At 48.3% G+C, this 27,712-nt stretch overlaps 1 protein-coding gene across 1 annotated transcript in view; it reads right to left on the minus strand.

Moving 5' to 3' along the window:
* Positions 1-5,600: 5,600 nt before the first annotated feature.
* LOC144491844 (FYVE, RhoGEF and PH domain-containing protein 5-like) overlaps positions 5,601-27,712 on the minus strand; it is a 137,830-nt gene continuing 115,718 nt past the window's right edge. The window contains exons 19-20 of the mRNA XM_078210137.1: positions 12,370-12,524; positions 5,601-6,777 (exon numbers count right to left, since the gene is read on the minus strand). Coding sequence (XP_078066263.1) covers positions 6,741-6,777; positions 12,370-12,524 — 192 coding nt within the window. The 3' untranslated portion in view covers positions 5,601-6,740. The remainder of the gene's footprint in view (positions 6,778-12,369; positions 12,525-27,712) is intronic.

Here is a 27,712-nt window from a genome sequence, read left to right on the forward strand (position 1 = left end):
TCCACCACCACTGACGGCAGCCGATTCCACTCGCCCACCACCCTCTGTGTGAAAAACGTCCCCCTAACATCTCCCCTGTACCTACCCCCCAGCACCTTAAAGCTGTGTCCTCTCGTAGCAGCCATTTCCACCCTGGGAAAAAGCCTCTGAGAGTCCACCTGATCTACGCCTCTCAACATCTTATATACCTGTATTAGGTCTCCTCTCATCCTACGTCTCTCCAAGGAGAAAAGACCGAGCTCCCTCAGCCTATCCTCATAAGACATGCCACTCAATCCAGGCAACATCCTTGTAAATCTCCTCTGCACCCTTTCATCCTTCCTGTAATGAGGCAACCAGAACTGAGCACAGTACTCCAAGTGGGGTCTGAAGGTTGTGTGGTTGTTTGAAGGTAAGAAGTGAGGGTGTGGGGATGGCCTTGGCGAGATGTTCGTCTTCATCGATGACATGTTGAAGGCTTTGGAGAAGATGTCGTAGCTTCTCCGCTCCGGGGAAGTACTGGACAACGAAGGGTACTCTGTTTGCCGTGTCCCGTGTTTGTCTTCTGAGGAGGTCGGTGCGGTTTTTCGCTGCGGCGTGTCAGATCTGTCGATCGATGAGTCAAGCACCATATCCTGTTCTTATGAGGGCATCTTTCAGCGTCTGGAGGTGTCTGTTGCGAACCCCCTCATCTGAGCAGATCCTGTGTATTCGGAGGGCTTGCCCGTAGGGGATGGCTTCTTTAACGTGTTTAGGGTGGAAGCTGGAGAAGTGGAGCATCATGAGGTTATCCGTGGGCTTGCGGTACAGTGAGGTGCTGAGGTGACTGTCCTTGATGGAGATGCGTGTGTCCAAGAATGCAATTGATTCCAGAGAGTAGTCCATGGTGAACCTGATGGTGGGATGGAACTTGTTGATGTCAACATGTAATTGTTTCAGTGATTGTTCACCATCAGTCCAAAGAAAGAAAATGTCATTGATGTATCTAGTGTATAGCATCGGTTGAAGGTCCTGTGCGGTGAAGAGGTCTTGTTCAAACCTGTGCATGAAGATGTTGGCATATTGAGGTGCGAATTTGGTCCCCATGGCTGTTCCGTGTGTCTGGATGAAGAACTGGTTGTTGAAGGTGAAGACACTGTGGTCCAGGAAGAAGCGGATGAGTTGTAAAATTGCATCTGGAGATTGGCAGTTTCGGTGTTGAGTACTGAGGCAGTTGCAGCAATGCCATCGTCGTGGGGGATGCTGGTGTAGATTGCCGAGACATCTATTGTGACGAGGAGTGCTCCTGGTTCAACTGCTCCATGTGCGCTGAGTTTCTGTAGGAAGTCCGTAGTGTTGCGACAAAAGCTGGGGATTCTTTGTACAACGGGGTTTCAGAATGCCCTCGGCGTAGCTGGAAAGGTTCTCGCACAGGGTCCCATTGCCCGATACGATGGGATGGCCGGGTGTGTTGGCATTGTGTATCTTCGGGAGGCAGTAGAGATCTCCAACGCGGGGAGTACGTGGGATGAGAGCTTGGAGGGTGCTCTGAAGGTCCAGATCAAAGGTCTTGATCAGTCTGTTGACGGGTGTGTTCTTTTGTCGGATCTGCGGGTAACTGTCTGTAGTGTTCCTCGTTGTTCAGTTGTCGGTACACTTCTTTGCAGTAATCCATTCTGTTCAGTATGATGGTGGCCCCTCCTTTGCTGGTTTGATGATAATGTTGCGGTTCGTCTTGAGAGTGAGGATGGCGTTGCGTTGTGCTTGGGTGACGTTCGGGACTGTCTTGTGAGTGCGGCTAATGAATCTAGCATTGACGCACATTCTTACGGCTTGGACATACATGTCGAGTCGAGGGCAGCGGCCTTCCGGAGGAGTCCAATTCGACTCTTTCCTCTTTGGTTGCTGCACCCCGGACCTCTCTGTCGGCTGTTCCAGTTCATTGGCTGTCTCATTGTGTTCGCTGTTGGCCTCTTGGTGTTTGTGGAAGAACTCCCGCAGCCTCATTCGCCTGATGAATTCCTCTGTGTCTGCTGCGAGACTGATGGGGTCTATTGTGGTGGTGGGCAGAAATTGAGCCCTCGGTTGAGAACTTCGATTTCATCTGATTGAAGTGTGTAGTCCGACAAGTTGACAATGGACTTCCTTGCAGTGGTACTGTTTTCTGCTGTGGTACCGGGGGAGGCTTGGTTGCTGCTGGTGGTGATGCCGAGTTTCTCAAGTTTTCTGTTCTTAGTGTGCATGTAGACAGCGTAGTTCCTGACGAAGGGGCAGCGCTCTGAAAGCTTATGGCTTGTGCTACCAAATAAACCTATTGGACTTTAACCTGGTGTTGTGAGACTTCTTACTGTGCTTACCCCAGTCTAACGCCGGTATCGCCACATCATGGCTACCATCGACAACACAAACTGCCGGCTCCAAGTGGAGAGGATCTCCAAGAAGATCGCGCATATCAACACAGTATTCAAGTTTCTACAAAGATGCAAGAAAGCAGACATGATACCGAAAGGACTTCAGATCACGAATGCACTCAGGTCAACCTATAACACAGACTACACTGAGAGACTTTGCCGTCGCACCTCTTTCACACTCCTCAACCACCTCATACACCAGCTCTATAGCAAAAGCTGCATTCTGGAAATCAAGATAGAGTCCATGTTCTCAACTTGCACTCAGGATGCAGACCAGCTGCGAAACTCTGCCAAGCAAACGAGACAAAGGAACTACACCATCTACATGCACACCAAGAACAGGAAACTTGAGAAACTCGGCATCACCACCAGCAGCAACCAAGCCTCCCCTGGTACTACAGTAGAAAACAGTATCACTGCAGGGAAATCCATTGTCAACTTGTCGGACGACACACTTCAATCAGATGAAATCGAAGTTCTCAGCCGAAATAGACCCATCAGCAGTGGAATTCATCAGGCGAATGAGGCTGCGGGATTTCTTCCACAACCCCAAGAGGCCAACAGCGAACACAATGAGACAGCCAATGAACCAGAACAGCCGACAGAGAGATCTGCTGTGCAGCAACCGAAGAGGAAAGAGTCGAATTGGACTCATCCGGAAGGCCGCTGCCCTCGACTCGACATGTATAGCCAAGGCGTCAGAAGATGCGTCAATGCCAGGTTCATCAGCTGCTCTCACAACAGTCCCAACGTCACCCAAGCACAACACAACGCCAACCACACTCTCAAGACCAACCGCAACATTATCATCAAACCAGCAGACAAAGGAGGGGCCACCATCATACTGAACAGAATGGATTACTGCAAAGAAGTTTACTGACGACTGAACAATGAGGAACACTACAGACAGTTACCCGCAGATCCGACCAAAGAACACACCCGTCAAACTCAACAGACTGATCAAGACCTTTGATCCGGACCTTCAGAACACCCTCCGTGCTCTCATCCCACGTACTCCCTGCGTTGGAGATCTCTACTGCCTCCTGAAGATACACAAGGCCAACACACCCGGCCATCCCATCGTATCGGGCAATGGGACCCTGTGCGAGAACCTTTCCGGCCACGTCGAGGACATCCTGAAACCAGAACCCCCAGCTTTTGTCGCGACATTACGGACTTCCTGCAGAAACTGAGCACACATGGAGCAGTTGACCCAGGAGCACTCCTCGTGACAATGGATGTCTCGGCACTCTACACTAGCATCCCCCACGACGATGGCATTGCTGCAACGGCCTCAGTACTCAACGCCGACAACTGCCAATCTCCAGATGCAATTTTACAACTCATCCGCTTCATCCTGGACCACAACGTCTTCACCTTCAACAACCAGTTCTTCATCTAGACACATGGAACAGCCATGGGGACCAAATTCGCACCTCAATATGCCAACATCTTCATGCACAGGTTCGAGCAAGACCTCTTCACCACACAGTATACACTAGATACATTGATGACATTTTCTTCCTTTGGACTGATGGCGAACAATCACTGCAACAATTATATATGTATGAGATGAGAATGTCTGCCCAACTCCCTGAAACTTTCTGAATCTAACCTATAATGTGAATAAATTTGATATTTAAATATCAAGTTCCATCCCACCATCAGACTCACCATGGACTACTCTCCAGAATCAGTTGCATTCTTGGACACACGCATCTCCATCAAGGACGGTCACCTCAGCACCTCACTGTACCGCAAGCCCACGGATAACCTTGCGATGCTCCACTTCTCCAGCTTCCACCCTAAACACGTTAAAGAAGCCATCCCCTACGGACAAGCCCTCCGTATACACAGGATCTGCTCAGATGAGGAGGATCGCAGCAGACACCTCCAGACGCTGAAAAATGCACTCATAAGAACAGAATATGGCGCTCGACTCATCGATCAACGGTTCCGACGCGCCACAGCGAAAAATCGCACCGACCTCCTCAGAAGACAAACATGGGACACGGCGGACAGAGTAAACTTTGCTGTCCAGTACTTCCCCGGAGCGGAGAAGCTACGACATCTTCTCCAAAGCCTTCAACATGTCATCAATGAAGACGAACATCTCACCAAGGCCATTCCCATACCCCCACTTCTTGCCTTCAAACAACCGCACAACCTCAAACAGACCATTGTCCGCAGCAAACTACCCAGCCTTCAGGAGAACAGTGACCACGACACCACACAACCCTGCCACAGCAACCTCTGCAAGACGTGCCGGATCATTGACACGGATGCCATCATCTCACGTGAGAACACCATCCACCAGGTACACGGTACATACTCTTGCAACTCGGCCAACGTTGTCTACCTGATACGCTGCAGGAAAGGATGTCCCGAGGCATGGTACATTGGGGAATCCATGCAGACACTGCGACAACGGATGAATGAACACCACTCGACAATCACCAGGCAGGAGTGTTCTCTTCCTGTTGGGGAATACTTCAACAGTCACGGGCATTCAGCCTTTGATCTTGGGTAAGCGTTCTCCAAGGCAGCCTTCACGACACACGACAGCGCAGAGTCGCTGAGCAGAGACTGATAGCCAAATTCCGCACACATGAGGATGGCCTCAACCGGGATCTTGGGTTCATGTCACACTATCTGTAATCCCCACGACTTGCCTGGGCTTGCAAAATCTCACTAACTGTCCTGGCTGGAGACAATACACATCTCTTTAACCTGTGCTTAACCCTCTCTCCACTCACATTGTCTGTACCTTTAAGACTTGATTACCTGTAAAGACTCACATTCCAACCATTATTTTGTAAATTGAGTTTGTGTCTTTATATGCCCTGTTTGTGAACAGAATTCCCACTCACCTGATGAAGGAGCAGCGGTCCGAAAGCTAGTGGCTTTTGCTACCAAATAAACCTGTTGGACTTTAACCTGGTGTTGTGAGACTTCTTAGAATGCTCATGGGGCAGATGTGTTTGGTGCTGGCATCATGCTAGAGTTGCAAAATGGCAGTTAATTCATATTAATAAGGTTAGGATGGGTCTAAAGTTTGTGACACTGCATTCAGGCTAACCTTTTGGGTTAGGATAAGACCCTTCTATCTCTCTTGGGGTGAGGTACCCACTTTTGGGAGATACACTTGGAAAAAAATCTCAAGGCTGACATATATTTGGATCTTTCAACACCAAATGACAAACCTGAAATGAAAAGCAATCAATAAAACATGCATTTTCAAAATCTTTATTGATTCCTAATGTTTTCCTTTCAGACTTTTTCTTAAGTCGTGTTTCCATGTCATGATCAGATGTTGACTTCAGCTTACTGCAGCCAATGATCATCACTATTTATAATATATTATACATTTACCATTTCTGCTCAGCCAGTTTCAGGACACTGCCTGAATTTCACTGTTCTATTGTGTACTTTATTCAGTGAGATTACTTCTACTTCCAGGCATTGTTGTTTTATAATTATTAACAAATCATAAAAAGGAACATATTTCAGTTTCATCAATGGGCCTCCAACCCTGAGGGTTCAGTTCACCTTCAGCGGACTGTCGGACCAACCCCATTCTCCTGGTTATCTGTCTGATTGAGTGCAGCCTCAAAGAGGGCCCTTGCTGCAGTTTCCACATGCAACGATGGGGCAGGAAGATCAACAGGTTTTGTATACATTACTGGCATTAAACCTCGTTTATATTTATACATCCTCTTCACCTAGCAAGCAAAATATTACAATTTGTCTTGCTGGAAGGGCAGCTCAATAAACCCAATGCAAAAGAACAACAGAGCATTACTGAAGCTGGATTGCTTAACGACATCCAGTCTGCTTCACGAAGAATCTCACCTGGAAGTGACTGGCATCTATTGTTCTAGCCCAATTTTGATTGCAATGCACTGTGACACCACTCCACCCCAATATGAGCCCATTCCTCCTGCACCATGAACCTGATCAAATTTCCAGATTCAGGGATTAATTTGCTATTCCAGTCAAGACTCCAAACAACCAGAAGATGCATTTTAAAATCAGACCTCTGGTACTTTCATGTCGCAGGTGTTCTCGCTGCATCTGAGTCATTCATTCCTCCCAATGTTCCAGAGGAAGGACACCTAATTGCAATGGCTGTTGAAAGAGGAACAACTTGCCTAATTATGATAAAATCAGAAGAAAAGTTGACAAGTTGTGAGGATTGCTGGGTGTGAATGATTGAGCGCATTTGGAGCGGATTCCAGTCAATAACTTCCCCTTTAATTGTCTTGTGCTGTGAGGAATATCTTATGGTTGCAAATCTTGATGATTTCCTCGCAGAGCCACTGGAGCACGGAGCAAAAAAGGAAAATCTCACACCGTGAGGGCCCACAGGTGCTATAATATGGAGGCTTCAAACATTGCTCCAATCCATCTGAAACAGAGTGTGTCAAAACAGTTAAGATACAGTCAGCAAACAGTAAAGTGAGAACAGATAATTAGCCACTGCATATCCTGGAGATTAATATAGAGTTGGGATCAGGATGTGGTGACACATGTGGGCAAAAGTGAGGTACAGCCAGGCCGGGAACAAAGAATGGTTCATTTACCAGCTCCCCGGAGGGAAGGTTGCAGATATCTGTAATGCCTGCAAGAGAAGCTGAGGACCTCATGATGCGTGATGCTGAATGTGCGTACACAGCAAGATATTGGCTGCATGGGCTGGCCTGCCAACAGCACTATCAGGTAGCATCAAGGAGTCCAGTTCCACCCTGACAGAGGGAATGGCGTAGAGCTTGCCCTCTCTGCATCCCCTTCTCCATCTCCCTGTTTTTCTGTAGATCCACAGGCCACTAATGTGCCACCTCATGTGCTGCAACCTTTGGTGGATAATTCAGCTGCTCTGGCCATTACAATGTCCTTTACAGGTCCTGCATATTCCAGCCTATTTATGGCCAAAATGATTCCTGCTACAGATTGAGGGTCATTTCTGGCCTAGTACCACAGTGGCCAAGCAACACATACATCCACAGCACTTCATTCTGACTGTGCTGAGCACCCACATTCAAAGCCAATCCATTACATTTAGTCCAGTTTTGTATTGCTATTCACACCAGTTAATGGATCAACATAGACCTTTTGGCCTTTACATAGAACCGTAGAAAAGTTGCAGCACATAAGGAGGTCATATGGCCCATCTTGTCCATGCCAACCCAAGGACACCCAGGTGCCCTTTCTAATCCCAGCTTCTTGCACTAGACCCATAGCCCTGTAGCTTACAGCTCTTAAGTGGATTGGGGACTGGCTATCCGACAGGAAGCAAAGAGTCGGAATAAATGGGTGTTTTTCCGGTTGGAGGAAGGTAACTAGTGGCGTGCCGCAGGGATCGGTACTCGGGTCGCAACTATTTACCATTTATATAGATGATCTGGAGGAGGGGACGGAGTGTAGGGTAACGAAGTTTGCAGACGACACAAAGATAAGTGGAAAAGTGAATCGTGTGGAGGACGGAGAAGATCTGCAGAGAGATTTGGACAGGCTGAGTGAGTGGGCGAGGATATGGCAAATGGAGTATAACGTTGATAAATGCGAGGTTATACACTTTGGAGGAAATAATAACAAATGGGATTACTATCTCAATGGAAACAAATTAAAACATGCTACCGTGCAAAGGGACCTGGGGGTCCTTGTGCATGAGACGCAAAAGCCCAGTCTGCAGGTACAACAGGTGATCAAGAAGGCAAATGGGATGTTGGCCTATATCTCGAGGGGGATAGAATATAAAAGCAGGGATGTCTTGATGCACCTGTACAGGGCATCGGTGAAGCCGCAGCTGGAATACTGTGTGCAGTATTGGTCCCCTTATATGAGGAAGGATATATTGGCATTGGAGGGAGTGCAGAGAAGGTTCACCAGGTTGATACCGGAGATGAGGGGTTTGGATTATGAGGAGAGGCTGAGGAGATTGGGTTTATACTCGGAGTTTAGAAGGATGAGGGGGGATCTTATGGAGACTTATAAGATAATGCGGGGGCTGGATAGGGTGGAGGCGGAGAGATTCTTTCCACTTAGTAAGGAAGTTAAAACTAGAGGACACAGCCTCAAAATAAAGGGGGGTCGGTTTAAGACAGAGTTGAGGAGGAACTTCTTCTCCCAGAGGGTGGTGAATCTCTGGAATTCTCTGCCCACTGAGGTGGTGGAGGCTACCTCGCTGAATATGTTTAAAGCGCGGATGGATGGATTCCTGATCGGTAAGGGAATTAAGGGTTATGGGGATCAGGCGGGTAAGTGGTACTGATCCACGTCAGATCAGCCATGATCTTATTGAATGGCGGGGTAGGCTCGAGGGGCTAGATGGCCTACTCCTGCTCCTATTTCTTATGTTCTTATGTTAAGGTGCAGAGTCAGGTACATTTTAAAAGAGTTTTGGGTCTCTAGCTTCACCACCAACTCGGCCAACGAATTCCAGACATCTATTACCCTCTGCATAAAAGAGTTCTTCCTCAGGTCCCTTCTAGACCTTCTGCGACTTATCTTAAATCTATGTCCCCTGGTTCTAGAATTCTCCACCAAGGGAAACAATTTCATCCTGTCTACTCTATCCCTTCCCCTCGATTTTATACATCTCAATCAAATCACCCCTCAGCCTTCTTTGTTCCAAGAAAAATAACCTCATCCAATCTCTCCTTGTAGATACATTTTTCTCGCCCTGGCAATATTCTTGTAAACCGCTTTTGTACTCTCTCCAGAGCAATTACATCCTTCCTGTAATGTGGTGACCAGAACGGCACACAGTACTCCAGTTGTGGCCTTACCAGTGTTTTATACAATTCCAACATTATATCCTTACTTTTATATTCTCTACATCTGCCCTATGCCTCTTTTACAACCTTGTCTACTTGAACTGCTGCTTTTGGGAATCTGTGTACTTGTACGCCAAGATCTCTCACTTCATCTACCCCTCTTAGTATATTCCCATTTACTGTGTCCCAACAAGCGTTTGACCTCCCTAAATCTCTGACCTCACACTTAGAATCATAGAATCCTACAGTGCAGAAGGAGGCCATTCGGCCCATCAAGTCTGCACTGACCACAATCCCACCCAGGCCCTATCCCCATAACCCCGTGCATTTAGCCTAGCTAGTCCCCCTGACACTAAGGGGCAATTTAACATGGCCAATCCACCTAACCCACACATCTTTGGACTATGGAAGGAAACTGAATCGCCCGGAGAAAACCCACACAGACACAGGGAGAACGTGCAAACACAGTGACCCAAGCCTGGAATCAAACTCGGGTCCCTGGTGCTATGAGGCAGCAGTGCGAACCACTGTGCCACCGTGCAGCCCACTTCATAGAAACCCTACAGTGCAGAAAGAGGCCATTGGGCCCATCGAGTCTGCACCGACCACAATCCCACCCAAGCCCTACTCCCATATCCCTATACATTTACCCGCTAATCCCTCTAACCTACGCATCTCAGGACACTAAGGGGCAATTTTAGCATGGCCAATCAACCTAACCCGCACATCTTTGGACTGTGGGAGGAAACCGGAGCACCCGGAGGAAACCCATGCAGACACGAGGAGAATGTGCAAACTCCACACAGACAGTGACCCAAGCCGGGCATCGAACCCAGCTCCCTGGAGCTGTGAAGCAGCAGTGCTAACCACTGTGCTACCATGCTGCCCTCTATGTTAAAATCCATCTGCCACTTTACCACCCGCTCCACCAACCCATCACTTTCAAATTATCCCTGTAATCCCATTTTTATTGCTTTTCTCTACACTATCCACTACTCGGCCAATCTCTATGTCTTCTACAAATTTCCCATGCCTCCTCCATATTCACATCCAAATCGTTAATACATAACCAGGGTGAGGTTAGGGCCGGTCAAGGACAGTAGTGGGAACTTGTGTATGGAGTCAGTAGAGATAGGCGAGGTGATGAATGAATACTTTTCTTCAGTGTTCACCAAGGAGAGGGACCATGTTTTTGAGGAAGAGAAGGTGTTACAGGCTAATAGGCTGGAGGAAATAGATGTTCGGAGGGAGGATGTCCTGGCAGTTTTGAATAAACTGAAGGTCGATAAGTCCCCTGGGCCTGATGAAATATATCCTAGGATTCTTTGGGAGGCAAGGGATGAGATTGCAGAGCCTTTGGCTTTGATCTTTGGGTCCTCGCTGTCCACGGGGATGGTACCAGAGGACTGGAGAATGGCGAATGTTGTTCCTCTGTTTAAGAAAGGGAATAGAAATGACCCTGGTAATTATAGACCAGTTAGTCTTGCTTCGGTGGTTGGTAAATTGATGGAAAAGGTCCTTAGGGATGGGATTTACGATCATTTAGAAAGATGCAGATTAATCCGGGATAGTCAGCACGGATTCGTGAAGGGCAAGTCGTGCCTCACAAATTTGATAGAATGTTTTGAGGAGGTAACTAAGTGTGTTGACGAAGGTAGGGCAGTTGATGTCATATACATGGATTTTAGTAAGGCGTTTGATAAGGTCCCCCATGGTCGCCTTATGATGAAAGTGAGGAGGTGTGGGATAGAGGTAAAGTTGGCCGATTGGATAGGTAACTGGCTGTCTGATCGAAGACAGAGGGTGGTGGTGGATGGAAAATTTTCGGATCGGAGGCAGGTTGCTAGCGGAGTGCCACAGGGATCAGTGCTTGGTCCTCTGCTCTTTGTGATTTTTATTAATGTCTTAGAGGAGGGGGCTGAAGGGTGGATCAGTAAATTTGCTGATGACACCAAGATTGGTGGAGTAGTGGATGAGGTGGAGGGCTGTTGTAGGCTGCAAAGAGACATAGATAGGATGCAAAGCTGGGCTGAAAAATGGCAGATAGATTTTAACCCTGATAAATGTGAGGTGATTCATTTTGGTAGGACTAATTTAAATGTGGATTACAGGGTCAAAGGTAGGGTTCTGAAGACTGTGGAGGAACAGAGAGATCTTGGGGTCCATATCCACAGATCTCTAAATGTTGCCACTCAAGTGGATAGAGCTGTGAAGAAGGCCTATAGTGTGTTAGCTTTTATTAACAGGGGGTTGGAGTTTAAGAGCCGTGGCGTTATGCTGCAACTGTACAGGACCTTGGTGAGACCACATTTGGAATATTTTTGCAGTTCTGGTCACCTCACTATAAGAAGGATGTGGAAGCGATGGAAAGAGTGCAGAGGAGATTTACCAGGATGCTGCCTGGTTTGGAGGGTAGGTCTTATGGGGAAAGGTTGAGGGAGCTAGGGCTCTCTGGAGCGGAGGAGGCTGAGGGGAAACTTAATAGAGGTTTATAAAATGATGAAGGGGATAGATAGAGTGAACGTTCAAAGACTATTTCCTCGGGTGGATGGAGCTATTACAAGGGGGCATAACTATAGGGTTCATGGTGGGAGATATAGGAAGGATATCAGAGGTAGGTTCTTTACGCAGAGAGTGGTTGGGGTGTGGAATGGACTGCCTGCAGTGATAGTGGAGTCAGACACTTTAGGAACATTTAAGCGGTTATTGGATAGGCACATGGAGCACACCAGGATGATAGGGAGTGGGATAGCTTGATCTTGGTTTCAGATAAAGCTCGGCACAACATCGTGGGCCGAAGGGCCTGTTCTGTGCTGTACTGTTCTATGTTCTATAACACAAATAGTAAGCATCTCAACACCAAGCACTGTGAAACACCGCTCGAGACAACTTTCCTTTCACAAGGGCATCCATTGACCCTTTGTTTCCTGTTACTAAGCCAACTTTTGATCCAGCTTGCCATGGGCTTTTACTTTTTTGACCAATGTGCCATGTAGACCACTGCAGACATAGGTTACATTCAGAACTGAAACAACTAACCAACTGGCACCATTCCCCACTCCATCCTAATCTCAAAGGTACCTGTGAAAACATACCTGCCAATCTCAAACTGACTGAAGCACAACTCCCAACTCTATTTGCATTGCACCTGCCCCCAATCCTAGACTAAGTAACCTTGCTGAGTGTGTGAGAGAGAGAGAGAGAGAACGAGAGAGAGCACCTACCTCTGTGCAGTATGGCTGTCCTCGGCTTTGAAGGAATAGTAAAGAATGTTCTTGTGGTAAAGCTGAAAGAGCACACCAGGTGCGGCAGGTTCATCACCTTTCGATCCCTCAACAGTGAAGCCCAGTAGAGGCAAGCTCTCAGCAGCAACCTTGTTCTGTCACAAAAACAGGTGGATACCAAATATTAAACTAGCAGGATTTTTAACCAATCATTTTCCAATTGCAGCATGGCCTTGGCCCTGTCTGTCTCTGCAAACTTCTCCAACTCTCAATCTCCGCAAAGAGACAATTTAGGCCTCTTGCATCACCCCCGATTGGTGGTCATGGCACCGGCTGCCTGGCCTCCAATCTGTGGAATTACCCCTCTAACCCCCCCTTCTCCCCCAAACCCTTCCATCTCCTTCCTTCTAAACTCTCCTCCTCTCTATTTATAGAATACCTACAATGCAGACGAACCCATTCGACCCAACGAATCTGCACCGACTCTCTGGCAGAGCGCCTTAACCAGGCCTTCTCTCCACCCTACCCTGTAATCCCAAACATTTACCTTGGCTACTCCCCCTAACCATTTTTGGAATGTGGGAGGAAACCAGAGCACCTGGAGGAAACTCACGCAGACACTGGGAGAACATGCAAACTCCACAGAGACAATAACCCAAGGCCAGAATCAAACATGGGTTTGTGGCGTTGCAAGACAGCATTGCTAACCACTGTGCTGCCCTTTCTTCTATTCCCTCTCGAAAAAGTTTTAACTGTTCTGAAATGTTAATTCTTTGATTGAGCTTTCAATCATTCTTCCTGTCCTTTGTGTCAGTGCTCATTTTTATCCAGTCACATTCCTTTGAAAAGCTTTTGTTTCTCTACATTAAAGGCAACTTACATTAAATGCAACTTCAAATATGCCCCAAAGACAGATTCAGGTCATTGGCTATTTATCTTAGTGCTGTTTGTGGGAGCTATTGTGTTTACCTACCACACCAGCACTTCATTGGCCGTGAGCACTTTGGGTCATGGTGGTGCAACACGGAGTTCCAGTTTCCTCCCATAGTCCAAAGATGTGCAGATTAGATTGGCCAAACTAAATGACTCCTTAGTGTCCCAAGATGCATAGGTTGGGGGATTAGCGGGGTAAATATGGAGAATAGGGCAGAGGGTGGGCCTGAATAAGATGCTCTGTCGGAGAGTCAGTGCAGACTCAATTGGCCGGACGGCCTCCTTCTGCACTGTAGTCATTCTATAATTCAATGATTCTAAGTTGTTGCTGTTCCATTTTGAATATTAGTTCACTTTCCTGACCCATGTTTACCCCAAGGACTGTACACAACATAGCTTTGGGTGCAAAAGATGTCCCTGGGGTAAGTCAATTCACTGTCCTATCCTTCCTCCCTAAATCAGGATCAATCCAGGGAATAAAAGATCCCTACATAACTGGCATTGCCAGAACATTTTGTGTTTATGCCCTGATGTTCTAGACATTCTATCCATTAGGATAGCACTACACCCAGAAGCACGTGGTGCAATATTCTGTGACTATGATGTGTTTACTTAGCTGCTCTTTATGCTCTTCCTTCTCCCAAAGTTTTGCATTTGTAACGGTGCCTTTGACATTCTCGCTCGCCGTGACCCAAAGTGCTCACGGCTTGTGTGGAGGTAAACACAAACAGCAGTAGGATATATATAACCAATGACCTGAATTTGACCTTATCTGAATTTGGGTGTGAAACCCACTCCGGCCAGAGATCGTGTTGATATTACACTGGCTGACCAACTATCGGACATCCCAGTGTGAAACATGTCTGCCAGGTAGCTCTCTGTGCAGGCGGGGGTGCGCTCTGCATCCCAGTGAGGACCCAATGGAAGGAAGCAGCTCCCTGAGGGCTGCCAGAAGTTTGGGGGAGGCTGTGGGCACTGTGTGACTGAAAACCAAGAACTTTACTGGTCTCCAGGAACCAGCACCAGGAGGCCATGGAAGGTGGGTGGGCACACTGGGTAGGCTAAGTGCCCTTGCATTTTACAGATGAGTAGCTGTCTCTGCTGGTGCAGGAGATCAGTGCCAGGCACAACATCTTGACGCCAAGGAACAGGAAGAGAGGGTCACCATACCTAAGGTGGCCTGGACTGAGTTGGCTGCCCAGGCCAGTGGGCACAACATTGTGCACCACACCTTGCTGCAGTGCGCCACCTCTTTCAACATCGGTGCTTCCCGTAATGCCACCTTCAACATCGCCCCTTCCTGTAACACCTCCTCCCGTAACGCCCTCTCCAACATTGCCCCCACCCGTAATGCCGCCTCCCAGAAATGACAATTCCAACATTGCCCCCGCCCATAATGCTGCCTCCCGTAACGCTGCCACTTACATCGCCGCCGCTCGTAATGCAATACCATTGCCAGCAAGGCGTGCACCAAGATGCAGCACCCTTAGACACGAGTTTAAGGCACCTTGAGCACAACAGGGAGCATGATGGATGACATTATTGGTGTTCATTACTTTGAGACTTCTGTTGAGTTTAGAACATTTGTATGGTGTTTTCATGTTAATGTGAAATCACATAAACCTGTTCCTTGATTCAAGGGACTGAGTTGGCTGCTTTGTATACTGGCTTGTAACCTGAGGGCTTTGTGTGGTGCAGCATTTCTGGATTGTGCTCTGAAGGAAAGTTTTATTCTGATTGAGACTTTGTCACTGGCCCAGGATGCTGAGATGAAGGTTCATTGGATCAGTGCACGCCTCACGTCCCTACCTCCCTGAATGTTCCTATTGTCCACCTCAAAGTCGTCATTTTGTGCAATCCCAGGGACATCCTCCAACCCATCACTGCGGTCTTCCTCCCTGGTCTGTGGCCCTGCCTCGCTTTCCTCAGCCTCCACTGGGTCCCCCTTGTCAGAGTGAGATTGTGCAGGGCACACAACGTGGTGACTGAGGGACTCACGTTCTGGAGGATACTGCAATGATCCCATGGATTAGTCCAGGCATCGGACATGCATCTTGAGCAGCCCGATGGTTCTCTCCTTCTCTCTTGTGGAGGCACAACTCCTTTGTAACTCTCCTCGGACTCCGTTCTTGGGTAATGGAATGGGGTCATCAGCCTCCACTTTAAGGATTAGCCCTTGTCACCCAGGAGGCATCCAACCAATTTTGCAGGAGCCATGAACAGCCTTGGTACCTGACGGTGCCACAAGTCGTATGAATTGTGAGCGCTCCCTGGAGAAAGGACACAGATTCTGTGTCCTGTGGTCAGAGAAAATGTGCAAATTCATTGAGTAGTATCCCCTTCCTGTTGATGAAAGTTCCCGGCTCTGCTGCTGGCACCCTGATGGCCATATGCATACAGTCTGCAGCATCCTGAATATGGAAAAACCCAGCCATCACCACAAACTCTCGTGCTCTCTCTGCCTGGGTGTCCTTGTCTGTCCGGTAGTTGATGAAAGTGCAGAGATGTCTACAGATGGTATCAGTCACTAGCTTGACCCACTGTGTGGGGCTGATCCACACTGAGGCCTGGAATGAACTGGAGGACCACTGTGACCTTCAACGCCACCGGCATGGATCATTTCTGAAATGGTGCTGAGAAGGTGCAGTCAACCTCCACCTCTGGGGCTTCTGTACAAACCCCTTGTACATTTGTGGAATGACAAAAACAGTGCTACGTGTGTCCCCATCAGATTAAGTGGCGATTAATAAATTAATCCTTAAATTTAGCAAATTAAAACACTATCATGGGTTGGTCCTGATATTACCCCGACACAGTTGGGGGAAATTTCATGACCTATCATGTTGCAAAGGGCTATCAGTGCGTCCCTGGAAAGGCAGAGCCTCCTGTGGCACTGCACCTCAGACACCTGGAAGTAGTTGGTGCATTGAGTTTATACTCCAGCCACTGGGTACTGGCATCTTTGGTGTCCCCTCCTGACCCTGCACGAACTGAGACAGTGCCTCTCCTCTGTCTCTGCCTGGAATGCTGCCTGCACCCACCCTGCCTCCTCTCCCTCCTCTTTTCCTCTTCACTGAAGGTCCCAGCAGCTCAGTGGACTATCCCCATGGAGCAAACGCAGAGGACCTTGTAAATGATGGAATATTGTCCTCCAATCCTCAGGAAATCTTTCCTGGCAAGTTCTGAAATGCTGAAAGTCATGCCTCAAATGCTAAACAATAACTCGGAAACTCAAGCTAAACTCTACACTCACACAGCTCTGAACTCTATCACCAGTAATCTGCTGCTGCTTTGGGGGTTTCTATTGGTTGAGGAAATAAAGAAATCATAATGGTGCCACAATCTTGTGCGATGAGCTGAGAATCACACGGACAGTGTAAAGACACTGTTGATTGGATATTTAATGGCCTTTAATTGTGGGTGGGCATGTATCAGCTTCTTACACACACCTGCTGATCTCTAAATCGCAAGTGATTTGACACACTTGCAAGTCAGGCGGTGCCTGGTCCAGTCACCGCTGGAGAAGGAAACGGAGAGGCTTCTCCTCTTTGAGGCTATAGTGGGATGTGGACAAGGCACATGTCTGTACCTTCTGTCAAGAGATACACGAGGGGGTCGACAAAGAAGTGGAAATCCAGGATTGAGAAGCTGGAGAAGGAGGTTTTCGACCTGGAGTCACATCTTGGTCAGTCCAATGAGGACCCGGCTATGCGGCTGCCGTACAGAGAAGGACGTACTGCAGGACCTGCAACTTGTCAGGTTCCATGGTGCTTACGTGAGCTTGCAGATCTGCATCCGTAGGGACCTGGACCGTGGCTCCTCCTTCTACTCACTGGAAAAGAGAATTGGGATCCATCAGCAGTTCCTTACGCTACTGGCCGATGACGGGTCCCTTGTCTCAGATCCAGAGGGCATCAGGACCATTGTCGGAGAATATTACATTGCACTCTTCTCTCTGGATCCATCCAGCAAGAATGCCCATAGAACTTTGTGGGAGGACCTGCTGCAGGTCAGCCCTGAGGGCACGGTTGGCTCGATGCTCCTATCAGGCTGAAGGAGCTGACCAGCGCACTCGACAGCCTCTCAAGGGGAAAAGCCCAGGGGCTGGACGGGCTGACCATGCAGTTCTTCAGGGCGCTCTGGGACATCCTGGGGAATGACTACACAGCAGTCCTCGGGGACAGTACTGCAACCAGGGAGATGCACCTTTCATGGTGCAGGGCCATTATTGCCCTGCGGCTCATGAAGGGGAATCTCTGCTACCTTAACAACTGGTGCCCAATCTCCCTCCTCAGCATGGATGATATAATCTTTATGTGGAGATGCCGGCGTTGGACTGGGGTAAACACAGTTAGAAGTCTCACAACACCAGGTTAAAGTTCAACAGGTTTATTTGGTAGCAAAAGCCACTAGCTTTCGGAGTGCTTGCTGCTCCTTCATCAGGTGAGTGGGAGTTCTGTTCACAAACAGGGCATATAAAGACACAAACTCAATTTACAAAATAATGGTTGGAATGCGAGTCTTTACAGGCAATCAAGTCTTAAAGGTACAGACAATGTGAGTGGAGAGAGAGTTAAGCACAGGTTAAAGAGATGTGTATTGTCTCCAGACAGGATAGTTAGTGAGATTTTGCAAGCCCAGGCAAGTCGTGGGGGTTACAGAGAGTGTGACATGTACCTGACATCTGCTCAGATGAGGAGGATCACAACAGACACCTCCAGATGCTGAAAGATGCCCTCATAAGAACTCGACTCATCGATCAACAGTTCCGACGCGCCACAGCGAAAAACCACACCGACCTCCTCAGAAAACAAACACGGGACACGGCGGACAGAGTAAACTTCGTTGTCCAGTACTTCCCCGGAGCGGAGAAGCTACGACATCTTCTCCGGAGCCTTCAACATGTCATTGATGAAGACAAACATCTCGCCAAGGCCATCCCCACACCCCCACTTCTTGCCTTCAAACAACCGCACAACCTCAAACAGACCATTGTCCGCAGCAAACTACCCAGCCTTCAGGAGAACAGTGACCACGACACCACACAACCCTGCCACAGCAACCTCTGCAAGACGTGCCAGATCATCGACATGGATGCCATCATCTCACGTGAGATCACCATTCACCAGGTACACGGTACCTACTCTTGCAACTCGGCCAATGTTGTCTACCTGATATGCTGCAGGAAAGGATGTCCCGAGGCATGGTACATTGGGGAGACCATGCAGACGCTACGACAGCGGATGAATGAACACCGCAGCGCAGAGTCGCTGAACAGAAACTGATAGCCAAGTTCCGCACACATGAGGACGGCCTCAACCGGGATCTTGGGTTCATGTCACACTATCTGTAACCCCCACGACTTGCCTGGGCTTGCAAAATCTCACTAACTGTCCTGTCTGGAGACAATACACATCTCTTCAACCTGTGCTTATCGCTGTCTCCACTCACATTGTCTGTACCTTTAAGATTTGATTACCTGTAAAGACTCGCATTCAAACCATTATTTTGTAAATTGAGTTTGCGTCTTTATATGCCCTGTTTGTGAACAGAACTCCCACTCACCTGACGAAGGAGCAGCGCTCCGAAAGCTAGTGGCCTTTGCTACCAAATAAACCTGTTGGACTTTAACCTGGCGTTGTGAGACTTCTTACTGTGATATAAACTTCGCCAGGGCAATGTCTTCTTGCCATGACACTATGCTGGACCACATGATCCACCTTGACCAGTCTTACATGGCCCCAGGTCGGACTATCCATGGTCCGGAACCTGATTCACCATTCCCACAATGCTGCTCTGTCGAGCGCCTTCCTGTCTCTCGACCAGAAGGCGTTCAAAAGGATGAGTCACAAAGGGATGGTCTACTGAGGGTATTCAGGTTCAGGCGTTAGAGTGCCTTCGCATTAGGTGGCAACCTTTTGCAGATACTGTGGAATCCTGTTGTAACGCGCCCCGATTTAGCGCGAAATCGGATATGACGCGATGAATCATTGGACCCTTTTTTTTTACTATTTTCGGTTTAGTGATTTAGCGTGACCCCGATTTAGCGCGATCCCGATAACATTCGCGATAACATTTTATGGACCCCAACCATCGCGTTACAACGGGGCTCCACTGTACCTTTACGTTGAGCCCCCTCCTCAATAGTGTGTCCTGGCAATGTATTTCTTCTGCCAGGTGCAAGGCCTGATTCATGACGTGCAGCTCCTGTTCACAGACCTGAGGGGTCTTTGGGGTTCCTTGCAGGCGTTACCTGTCTTTTACCAGGACCTCCTTGAAGTCTTGGACCTGCCCTCCATCACGCTGCAGCTTTCTCCCATCTGGGGTAGCGGCTGTCATGAGGGAGCTGCTCAGGAATCTGCTCCTCCACAAACACCATTTCTAGTGGCTGGCGACGACATAGGCTGTGGCTGCCAGGGTGACCAGGATCGGGGATGTGCTGGGTGTTTTACTTTGACTTTAAAAATCTAACACCAATTTCTGTAGCCTACCTGACAGTAGACCAAATCACACATTGTAAATTTATTTACTGAATTCAAATCCCCAAAGCCAAATAATAACACCTTCATTTGCTAAGTTTAAGGTGACTAGTCGCCACTTAGTCTGTACAGGGGCACTCCTCACTAATGTGTAATTATCTGATACCATAGAACCATAGAAAATTACAGCTCTGAAACAGGCCTTTGGGCCCTTCTTGTCTGTGCAGAACCATTTTTTGCCTAGCCCCACTGACCTGCACTTGGACCATATCCCTCCACACCCCTCTCATCCATGAACCCGTCCAAGTTTTTCTTAAATGTTAAAAGTGGTAATTTACCACTTTTACCACTTTTTTACCACTTTATCACTTTATCCGGCAGCTCATTCCACACTCCCACCACTCTCTGCATGAAGAAGCCCCCCTAATATTCCCTTTAAACTTTTCTCCTTTCACCCTTAACCCATGCCCTCTGGTTTTTTTCTCCCCTAGCCTCAGCGGAAAAAGCCTGCTTGGCATTCACTGCATCTATACCCATCAAAATCTTATACACCTCTATCAAATCTCCCCTCATTCTTCTATGCTCCAGGGAATAAAGTCCCAACCTATTGAATCTCTCTCTGCAAGTCATCTTCTCAAGTCCCGGCAACATCCTTGTGAACCTTCTCTGCACTCTTTCAACCTTATTTACATCCTTCCTGTAACGAGGTGACCAAAACTGTACACAATACTCTAAATTCGGCCTCACCAATGCCTTATATAACCTTACCATAACACTCCAACTTTTATACTCGATACTCCGATTTATAAAGGCCAATGTACCAAAGGCACTCTTAACGACCCTATCCACCTGTGACATCACTTTTAGGGAATTCTCTACCTGTATTCCCAGATCCCTCTGTTCAACTGCACTCTTCAGAGTCCTACCATTTACCCTGTACGTTCTTCTTTGGTTTGTCCTTCCAAAGTGCAATATCTCACACTTGTCTGCGTTAAATTCCATTTGCCATTTTTCAGCCCATTTTTCTAGTTGGTCCAAATCCCTCTGCAAGCTTTGAAAACCTTCCTCACTGTCCACTACACCTCCAATCTTTATATCAGCAGCAAACTTGCTGATCCAATTTACCACATTATCATCCAGATCATTGATATAGATGACAAACAACAATGGACCCAACACTGATCCCTGCGGCACACCACGAGTCACAGGCCTTCACTCAGAGAAGCAATCCTCCACAACCACTCTCTGGCTTCTTCCATTGAGCCAGTGTCTAATCCAATTTACTACCTCCCCATGTATACCTAGCGACTGAACCTTCCTAACTAACCTCCCATGAGGGACCTTGTCAAAGGCCTTGCTGAAATCCAGGTAGTCAACATCCACCGCCTTCCCTTCATCCACTTTCCTGGTAACCTCCTCGAAAAACTCTAATAGATTGGTCAAACATGACCTACCACGCACAAAGTCATGTTGACTCTCCCTAATAAGTCCCTGCCTATCCAAATATTTGTAGATCCTATCCCTTATCACACCTTCCAATAACTTGCCCACCACCGACGTCAAACATACTGGCCTATAATTTCCCGGATTTCTTTTGGAACGTTTTTTAAACAATGGAACAACATGAGCCACCCTCCAATCATCCGGCACCTCCCCCGTGAATACTGACATTTTAAATATGTCTGCCAGGGCCCCTGCAAGTTCAACACTAGCTTCCCTCAAGGTCCGTGGGAATACCCTGTCTGGTCCTGCGGATTTATCCACTCTGATTTGCCTCAAGACAGCGAGCACCTCCTCCCCTTTAATCTGTAAAGGTTCCATGACCTCCCTACCTGTTTGCCCTATTTCCGTAGACTCCATGCCCGTTTCCTCAGTAAATACGGATGCAAAAAAAACCATTTACATAATATACATACATAGATACATAGTATGCGTATCAGAGGTTTGTATGGAGGTGGGGGTTGGCTGTACCTGGCCTGAACCTGCTAGGCAAGGAGCACTTTCCGTGGCAGTTCAAAGTCTGCCATTCATCAGATGGGGTTTTTCATAAGGAAGGGATTCTCCCAAAAAAATTTCTAAGTGCTGAATTTGTGGGAAAAATGGTGTAAATCATGATTGTTTTTTCAGTGGGAGTTCAGACTTGAATCACCCACACTCTGTGCAATGCAGAGGCCACAATCATGAATCTGATTAAAAGCCTGGGAGCGGTATGGGGAGGGGTTTTTGGGGGGGTGGGGGGGCGGGAGGCCTATTCACGCCAGAGGCTAACAGTGACCCCGCACTGCCAGTCTCCCCATTTGCTGGCCAGCTCAATCGCTGGCCAGCCCAGGACCCTCGCAGTGCTCCCCCTCCAGCCCCCTCATGGTCTGATCGCGGCTTCCCCCGTCTATTACTGGGCCAGCCCCGACCCCACCCCCCCCTCCTGTCCCGGAGCACCGTGATCTCCAGCCCCCCCCCCCCTGCAGGGACGATCCCCCCCCCCCCCCCCCCCCCCCCACATAGGAGGCAGAATCCCCCCCCCGGTCGCTGGCCTCCCTTCAGCCCCGACCGATCCAGTCCACAGAGTGGCAGCGGGACTCCCCAGCCCCACCGATCGCCCCTAGGCCCCGTTCCCTAAGCCCCATCCCTAGGCAGTGCCCGATGCCCAGTAGGCAGTGCCAAGGACATGAGCAATTTGCTCCTTGGGTAGTGCCAGGGGGCACAGGCTAGCACTGCCAGAGTGCCCATGCTCAGGGGGCAAACCCCCCATTGCCCGACCCCCTGGGTGGCCCCGATTGCCCCCCTTCACTCTCCCGGTAGTTCCCTGAAAGTGGGGAACTACTCTAAACCCTGCCAGAGTGAATTTGTACAGGTGGGGTGGGAGATGCTATCGGGCCCGGAGAATTCAGACCTGGGCCCGATAATTACATTAAAATAAGATTTTAAGTATTTACCTGCTGGCCCTGCCAGTTTCCTGCATGGCCTCGACCACGCTGGATATCCAGGAACGGGAGATGTGCGTGCGTCGGAACCGCACGTAAGAATTCTGCGAATCGGTGCACGCGCGAATCTCCCGTCCCGACCCGCCAAAAAATTAACAGGTTGGAATGGGAGCATTGCCCCCCAAGGGGTTTGTTTGTGACTTTCCATATTCCCCAATCCTGATCCAAGTGATTGTGTGCTGGTGGGTGTTGCTCAGGAAGGGTGTTCCATAAGGGTTGAGATGGAAGGTGGTCAGTAGGTGGGTTGAAGAGGTCATCATGGAGTGGGTAAGTGAGGTGCAAGCATGGATTGTTTCAACAAGCTTGTGGGTTTTAGTCCAGATGTGTGGGGGACTGATGTTTGCAAGACAGGAAGCCAGGGGAGGGGTGTGTTATGTATGTTGGGACATCGCCCCTTTAAGAGAATGGGTCAAGTGATTCTGGGTGTGGGTGATCTGCTCGGGAACTGCCCTGAGAGCGCTCGGGGACAAGGGAGCACAAGAGCCAGTGCGGAAAACAGGTTTTGGGCTTAGGTTCATGGGCTGAAAAACCCCTGCCGCTGGTAAAGAAAAATGGTGGAAAAATTAAGTACAATAGGTGCATTCGACGAGGAAGCCAAGTGGTGGATGGCCAACATCAAGCGGTTCAGTATATTTGAGACAGCAAATCTGGTGGCAGATGTCCTCATCCTGCCCGTCTTTCTCAGCGCGGTTGGAAATATGACATTCAGCGACCTGAGGAGTTTATTGCAGCTGGAGAAACCAGCTGAGAAACTGTTCCAAGAGTTGTGCGCTGTATTGGAGGAACATTTCGTCCAAAATCACTGCAGATTGTGGAGTGATCCACTTCTACAAGCGGAACCAGATGGAGGGCGAGACCATCACCAAATTTGTGGCTACCCTCAAAAGCATCGCAGAGCATTGTAACTTTGGGGATTTCTTGCAGGACGTGCTACAGGACCAGGCCTCTAACAGAAAGCAATTCAGCAAAGACTACTGGCAGAGCCACAGTTGGAGTTTAAGAAGGCTTTTGAGATTGCAGTCTCCATGGAAGGGCTGACAGGGAGGCAGCGCAATTTGGCATTAGTGCAAGAGTGCACAAGGTGGCAAAGACACCGAAGAGTCGGTCATAGTCCAAGGAATGCCATAATTGTCATACAGAGTCCAGTTGCTGGACGAGTGGAGCTCTGTGCTGGAACTGTCGGAAGATGGGCCATATTGCCCGAAACTGCACAGCACCGGTGCCCCAGGAGAGTGCAAAGCTAAAGCAGTCAGGGTTCAAACCCTGGAGGAAGTGGCAAGTGGCCAATGTAGATGAGGACAAGAAGTCCATGGGGTCTGTGGATGGCACAGAGCAGACCGAGAAGATGCAGTTTAAACTAAACATTTTGTCTGTGCAAGGTGAAACAGTCCGGTTCTGAGCGATATGCAAGGAAACGTCGAGTCATCTAACCCTGAAGCCTGTGAATATCATTTTACATAGAACATAGAACATAGAAAGCCACAGCACAAACAGGCCCTTCGGCCCACAAGTTGCGCCGATCACATCCCCACCTCTAGGCCTATCTATAGCCCTCAATCCCATTAAATCCCATGTACTCATCCAGAAGTCTCTTAAAAGACCCCAACGAGTTTGCCTCCACCACCACCGACGTCAGCCGATTCCACTCACCCACCACCCTCTGAGTGAAAAACTTACCCCTGACATCCCCCCTGTACCTACCCCCCAGCACCTTAAACCTGTGTCCTCTCGTAGCAACCATTTCAGCCCTTGGAAATAGCCTCTGAGAGTCCACCCTATCCAGACCCCTCAACATCTTGTAAACCTCTATCAGGTCACCTCTCATCCTTCGTCTCTCCAGGGAGAAGAGACCAAGCTCCCTCAACCTATCCTCATAAGGCATGCCCCCCAATCCAGGCAACATCCTTGTAAATCTCCTCTGCACCCTTTCAATGGCTTCAACATCTTTCCTGTAATGAGGTGACCAGAACTGCGCGCAGTACTCCAAGTGGGGTCTAACCAGGGTCCTATAAAGCTGCAGCATTATCTCCCGACTCCTAAACTCAATCCCTCGATTAATGAAGGCTAGTACGCCATACGCCTTCTTGACCGCATCCTCCACCTGCGAGGCCGATTTAAGAGTCCTATGGACCCGGACCCCAAGGTCCTTCTGATCCTCTACACTGCTAAGAATGGTACCCTTCATTTTATACTGCTGCTCCATCCCATTGGATCTGCCAAAATGGATCACTACACACTTATCCGGGTTGAAGTCCATCTGCCACTTCTCCGCCCAGTCTTGCATTCTATCTATGTCTCGCTGCAACTTCTGACATCCCTCCAAACTATCCACAACACCACCTACCTTGGTGTCGTCAGCAAACTTACCAACCCATCCCTCCACTTCCTCATCCAGGTCATTTTGAGGACATATATGGAACAGTTGGTTCCTCTTAGGGGCTATGTCTCAGCCAAAGTACAACTGAGGGACCAGTGCGCACATCTACCTTTGTATGTCATTAAGGGTAACTACACTGCATTATTCAGACGATCCTGGCTGAAAAAACTTAAATTGAACCGGGAAGTGGTGAACAGATTAATGGAGTCTAGTTTGAGTGTGACAGATATTTTGGAGAGATACAAGAAGATGTTTAATGAAACGCTAGGGGAGAAAAAGGGGGTGAAAGTGAACCTATGGTTGAAGCTGGATGAATGCCCAAAAAGAATGAAGGAATGTTCAGTGCCATATGTAATTAGACTCAAGGTGGAGGCTGAACTCAAGACATTAGTAGGTTGTGGGATATTGGAACCAGTGGCCATGTGTGAGTGGGCCATGCCAATTGCTCCCATCATGAAGACCAATGGCTCAGTGAGGCTATGTGGGGATTTTAAAGTCACAGTGAACCCTGACTTATGTGCAGATCAGTATCCATTGCTCCTTATCGAAGACCTGTTTAGTGGCTTTGCTGGCGGTCAGAAATTTACCAAAATGAATCTGTCCCAATCTTATCTGCAAGTGGGGGTGGCCAAAAACTCTCAGCTACCATTAACCATCATCACCCAAAAAAGGTTATTCCATTACAAATGACTACCTTTTGGGATCACATTGGCCATGGCCTTATTTCACAGAGCAATGGAATAGATATTGTTGGGTCTCCCAGGAGTCCAATGAGAGGAGGTGATGGCCTAGTGGTATTAACACTAGACTATTAATTCAGGAACTGAGCCAATGTTCTGGGCACCCGGGTTCAAATCCTGCCATGGCAGATGGTGGAATTTGAATTCAATTTTAAAAATCTGGAATTAAGAATCCACTGATGACCATGAAACCATTGTCGATTGTTGGAAAAACCCATCTGGTTCACTAATGCCCTTTAGGGAAGGAAATCTGCCGTCCTTACCTGGTCTGGCCTACATGTGATTCCAGACCCACAGCAATGTGGTTGACTCTCAACTGCCCTCAGGCAACTAGTGATGGGCAATAAATGCTGGCCAGTTGGCAACGCCCATGTCCCACAAATGAATAAAAAAAATTACCTAGATGACATTCTGGTGACGGGTTCCAGATGATGAACGTTTGTGAAACTTAGAAGGGACATTGAAGAGACTGCAGGATCATGGGCTGCAGATTAGGAAAGAAAAGTGAGTTTTTTGAGGACTCTGTCGACTATTTAGGTCACGTTATCAATGATGAAGAGTTACACAAAGCGCCAAAGAAGCTAGGAGCCATAATGAAGGTGCTGAGACTGGAAAACATGTCCCAGCTGAGGTCTTTCCTGGGACTCAAACTATTAAGGCAAATTTGTGCCCGACTTGGTAACAGTTTTGAAACCTCTGCATTGGCTGTTGATGAAAGGGCAGGTGTGGCAGTGGGCGCAGGTGTGTGACAAGGCTTACAGTGAAGGTGGTGTTGAAGGAGTCCGGGGTCCTTGCCATTTTGACCCCAAATTACTTCTGCAGCTGGCCTGTGATGCTTTGCCGTATGGCGTTAGAGTGGTGCTTTCCCATATGATGGCAAATGGAGAAGCTAGGCCTGTTGCATTAGCATCTAGGTCACTCTCCAAAATGGAAGAAAGCTACATGCAAATAGAGAAGGTGGCACTAGACATCATTTTTGGGGTTACCAGGTTTTACCACTATCTGTATGGCAGGAAGTTTGTCTCGCTGATGGACCATAATCTGCTGACTAAGATTTTGGGATCTCATTCTGGAATTTGATCTGTGGCCGTTGCTTGGTTGCAGAGGTGGGCATTGATATTGTCAGGCCACTCGTATGAAATCCGCTATCGTCAGTCGGATCAACATGCAAATGCTGATGCGTTAACCAGGCTGCCTTTGCCTTGTCACAAAGAGGTCGGGACAAGATTATCCTGATCATGTCCTTTTCACAAGATGATAAGGTACCGACTACAACTGCTAAGGTGAAACAAGCCACATGAAAGGATCCCATACTGAGTCAAGTAGTAGACCTCATCTGCAAGGGCAAGTAAAGTCAACAGAAGAATCTGGAACTGAGGCCATATCTAAGCCGTCAATGGGAATTGTTGGTGCAGGATAGTTGTTTTTTGTGGAGCATGCAAAATCATCATTCCCCAATCCTTGAGGAGGAAAGTGTTGGAGCAATTGCACCAAGGGCACACAGGAGTGGTGCCATGAAAGAGGTGGTTATGTGTGGTGGCCAAAAGTTGATGCCAGCATTAAGAAGAAAGCGTGCACTTTGTGTTCCAAAATTCGGAAGGCACCACCTGCATCGCCATTGCACCCATGGGAATGGCCAAAGGGGCCTGGGGAGCAAGTCCATGTAGATTTTGTGGGGCCAATGGAAGGCCATATGTTACTGGTAGCTGAGATGTACACTCAAAGTGGCCGGAAGTGATATGTATGAAATCAACGATCACAGCATCAACCCTTGATAAGCTCGATGACATGTTTGCTAGGTTTGGATATCCAGAACAGGTTGTGAGTGACAAT

This window comes from Mustelus asterias, chromosome 3, assembly GCF_964213995.1.
Source record: "Mustelus asterias chromosome 3, sMusAst1.hap1.1, whole genome shotgun sequence".
NCBI classification, from domain to species: Eukaryota; Metazoa; Chordata; class Chondrichthyes; order Carcharhiniformes; family Triakidae; genus Mustelus; species Mustelus asterias.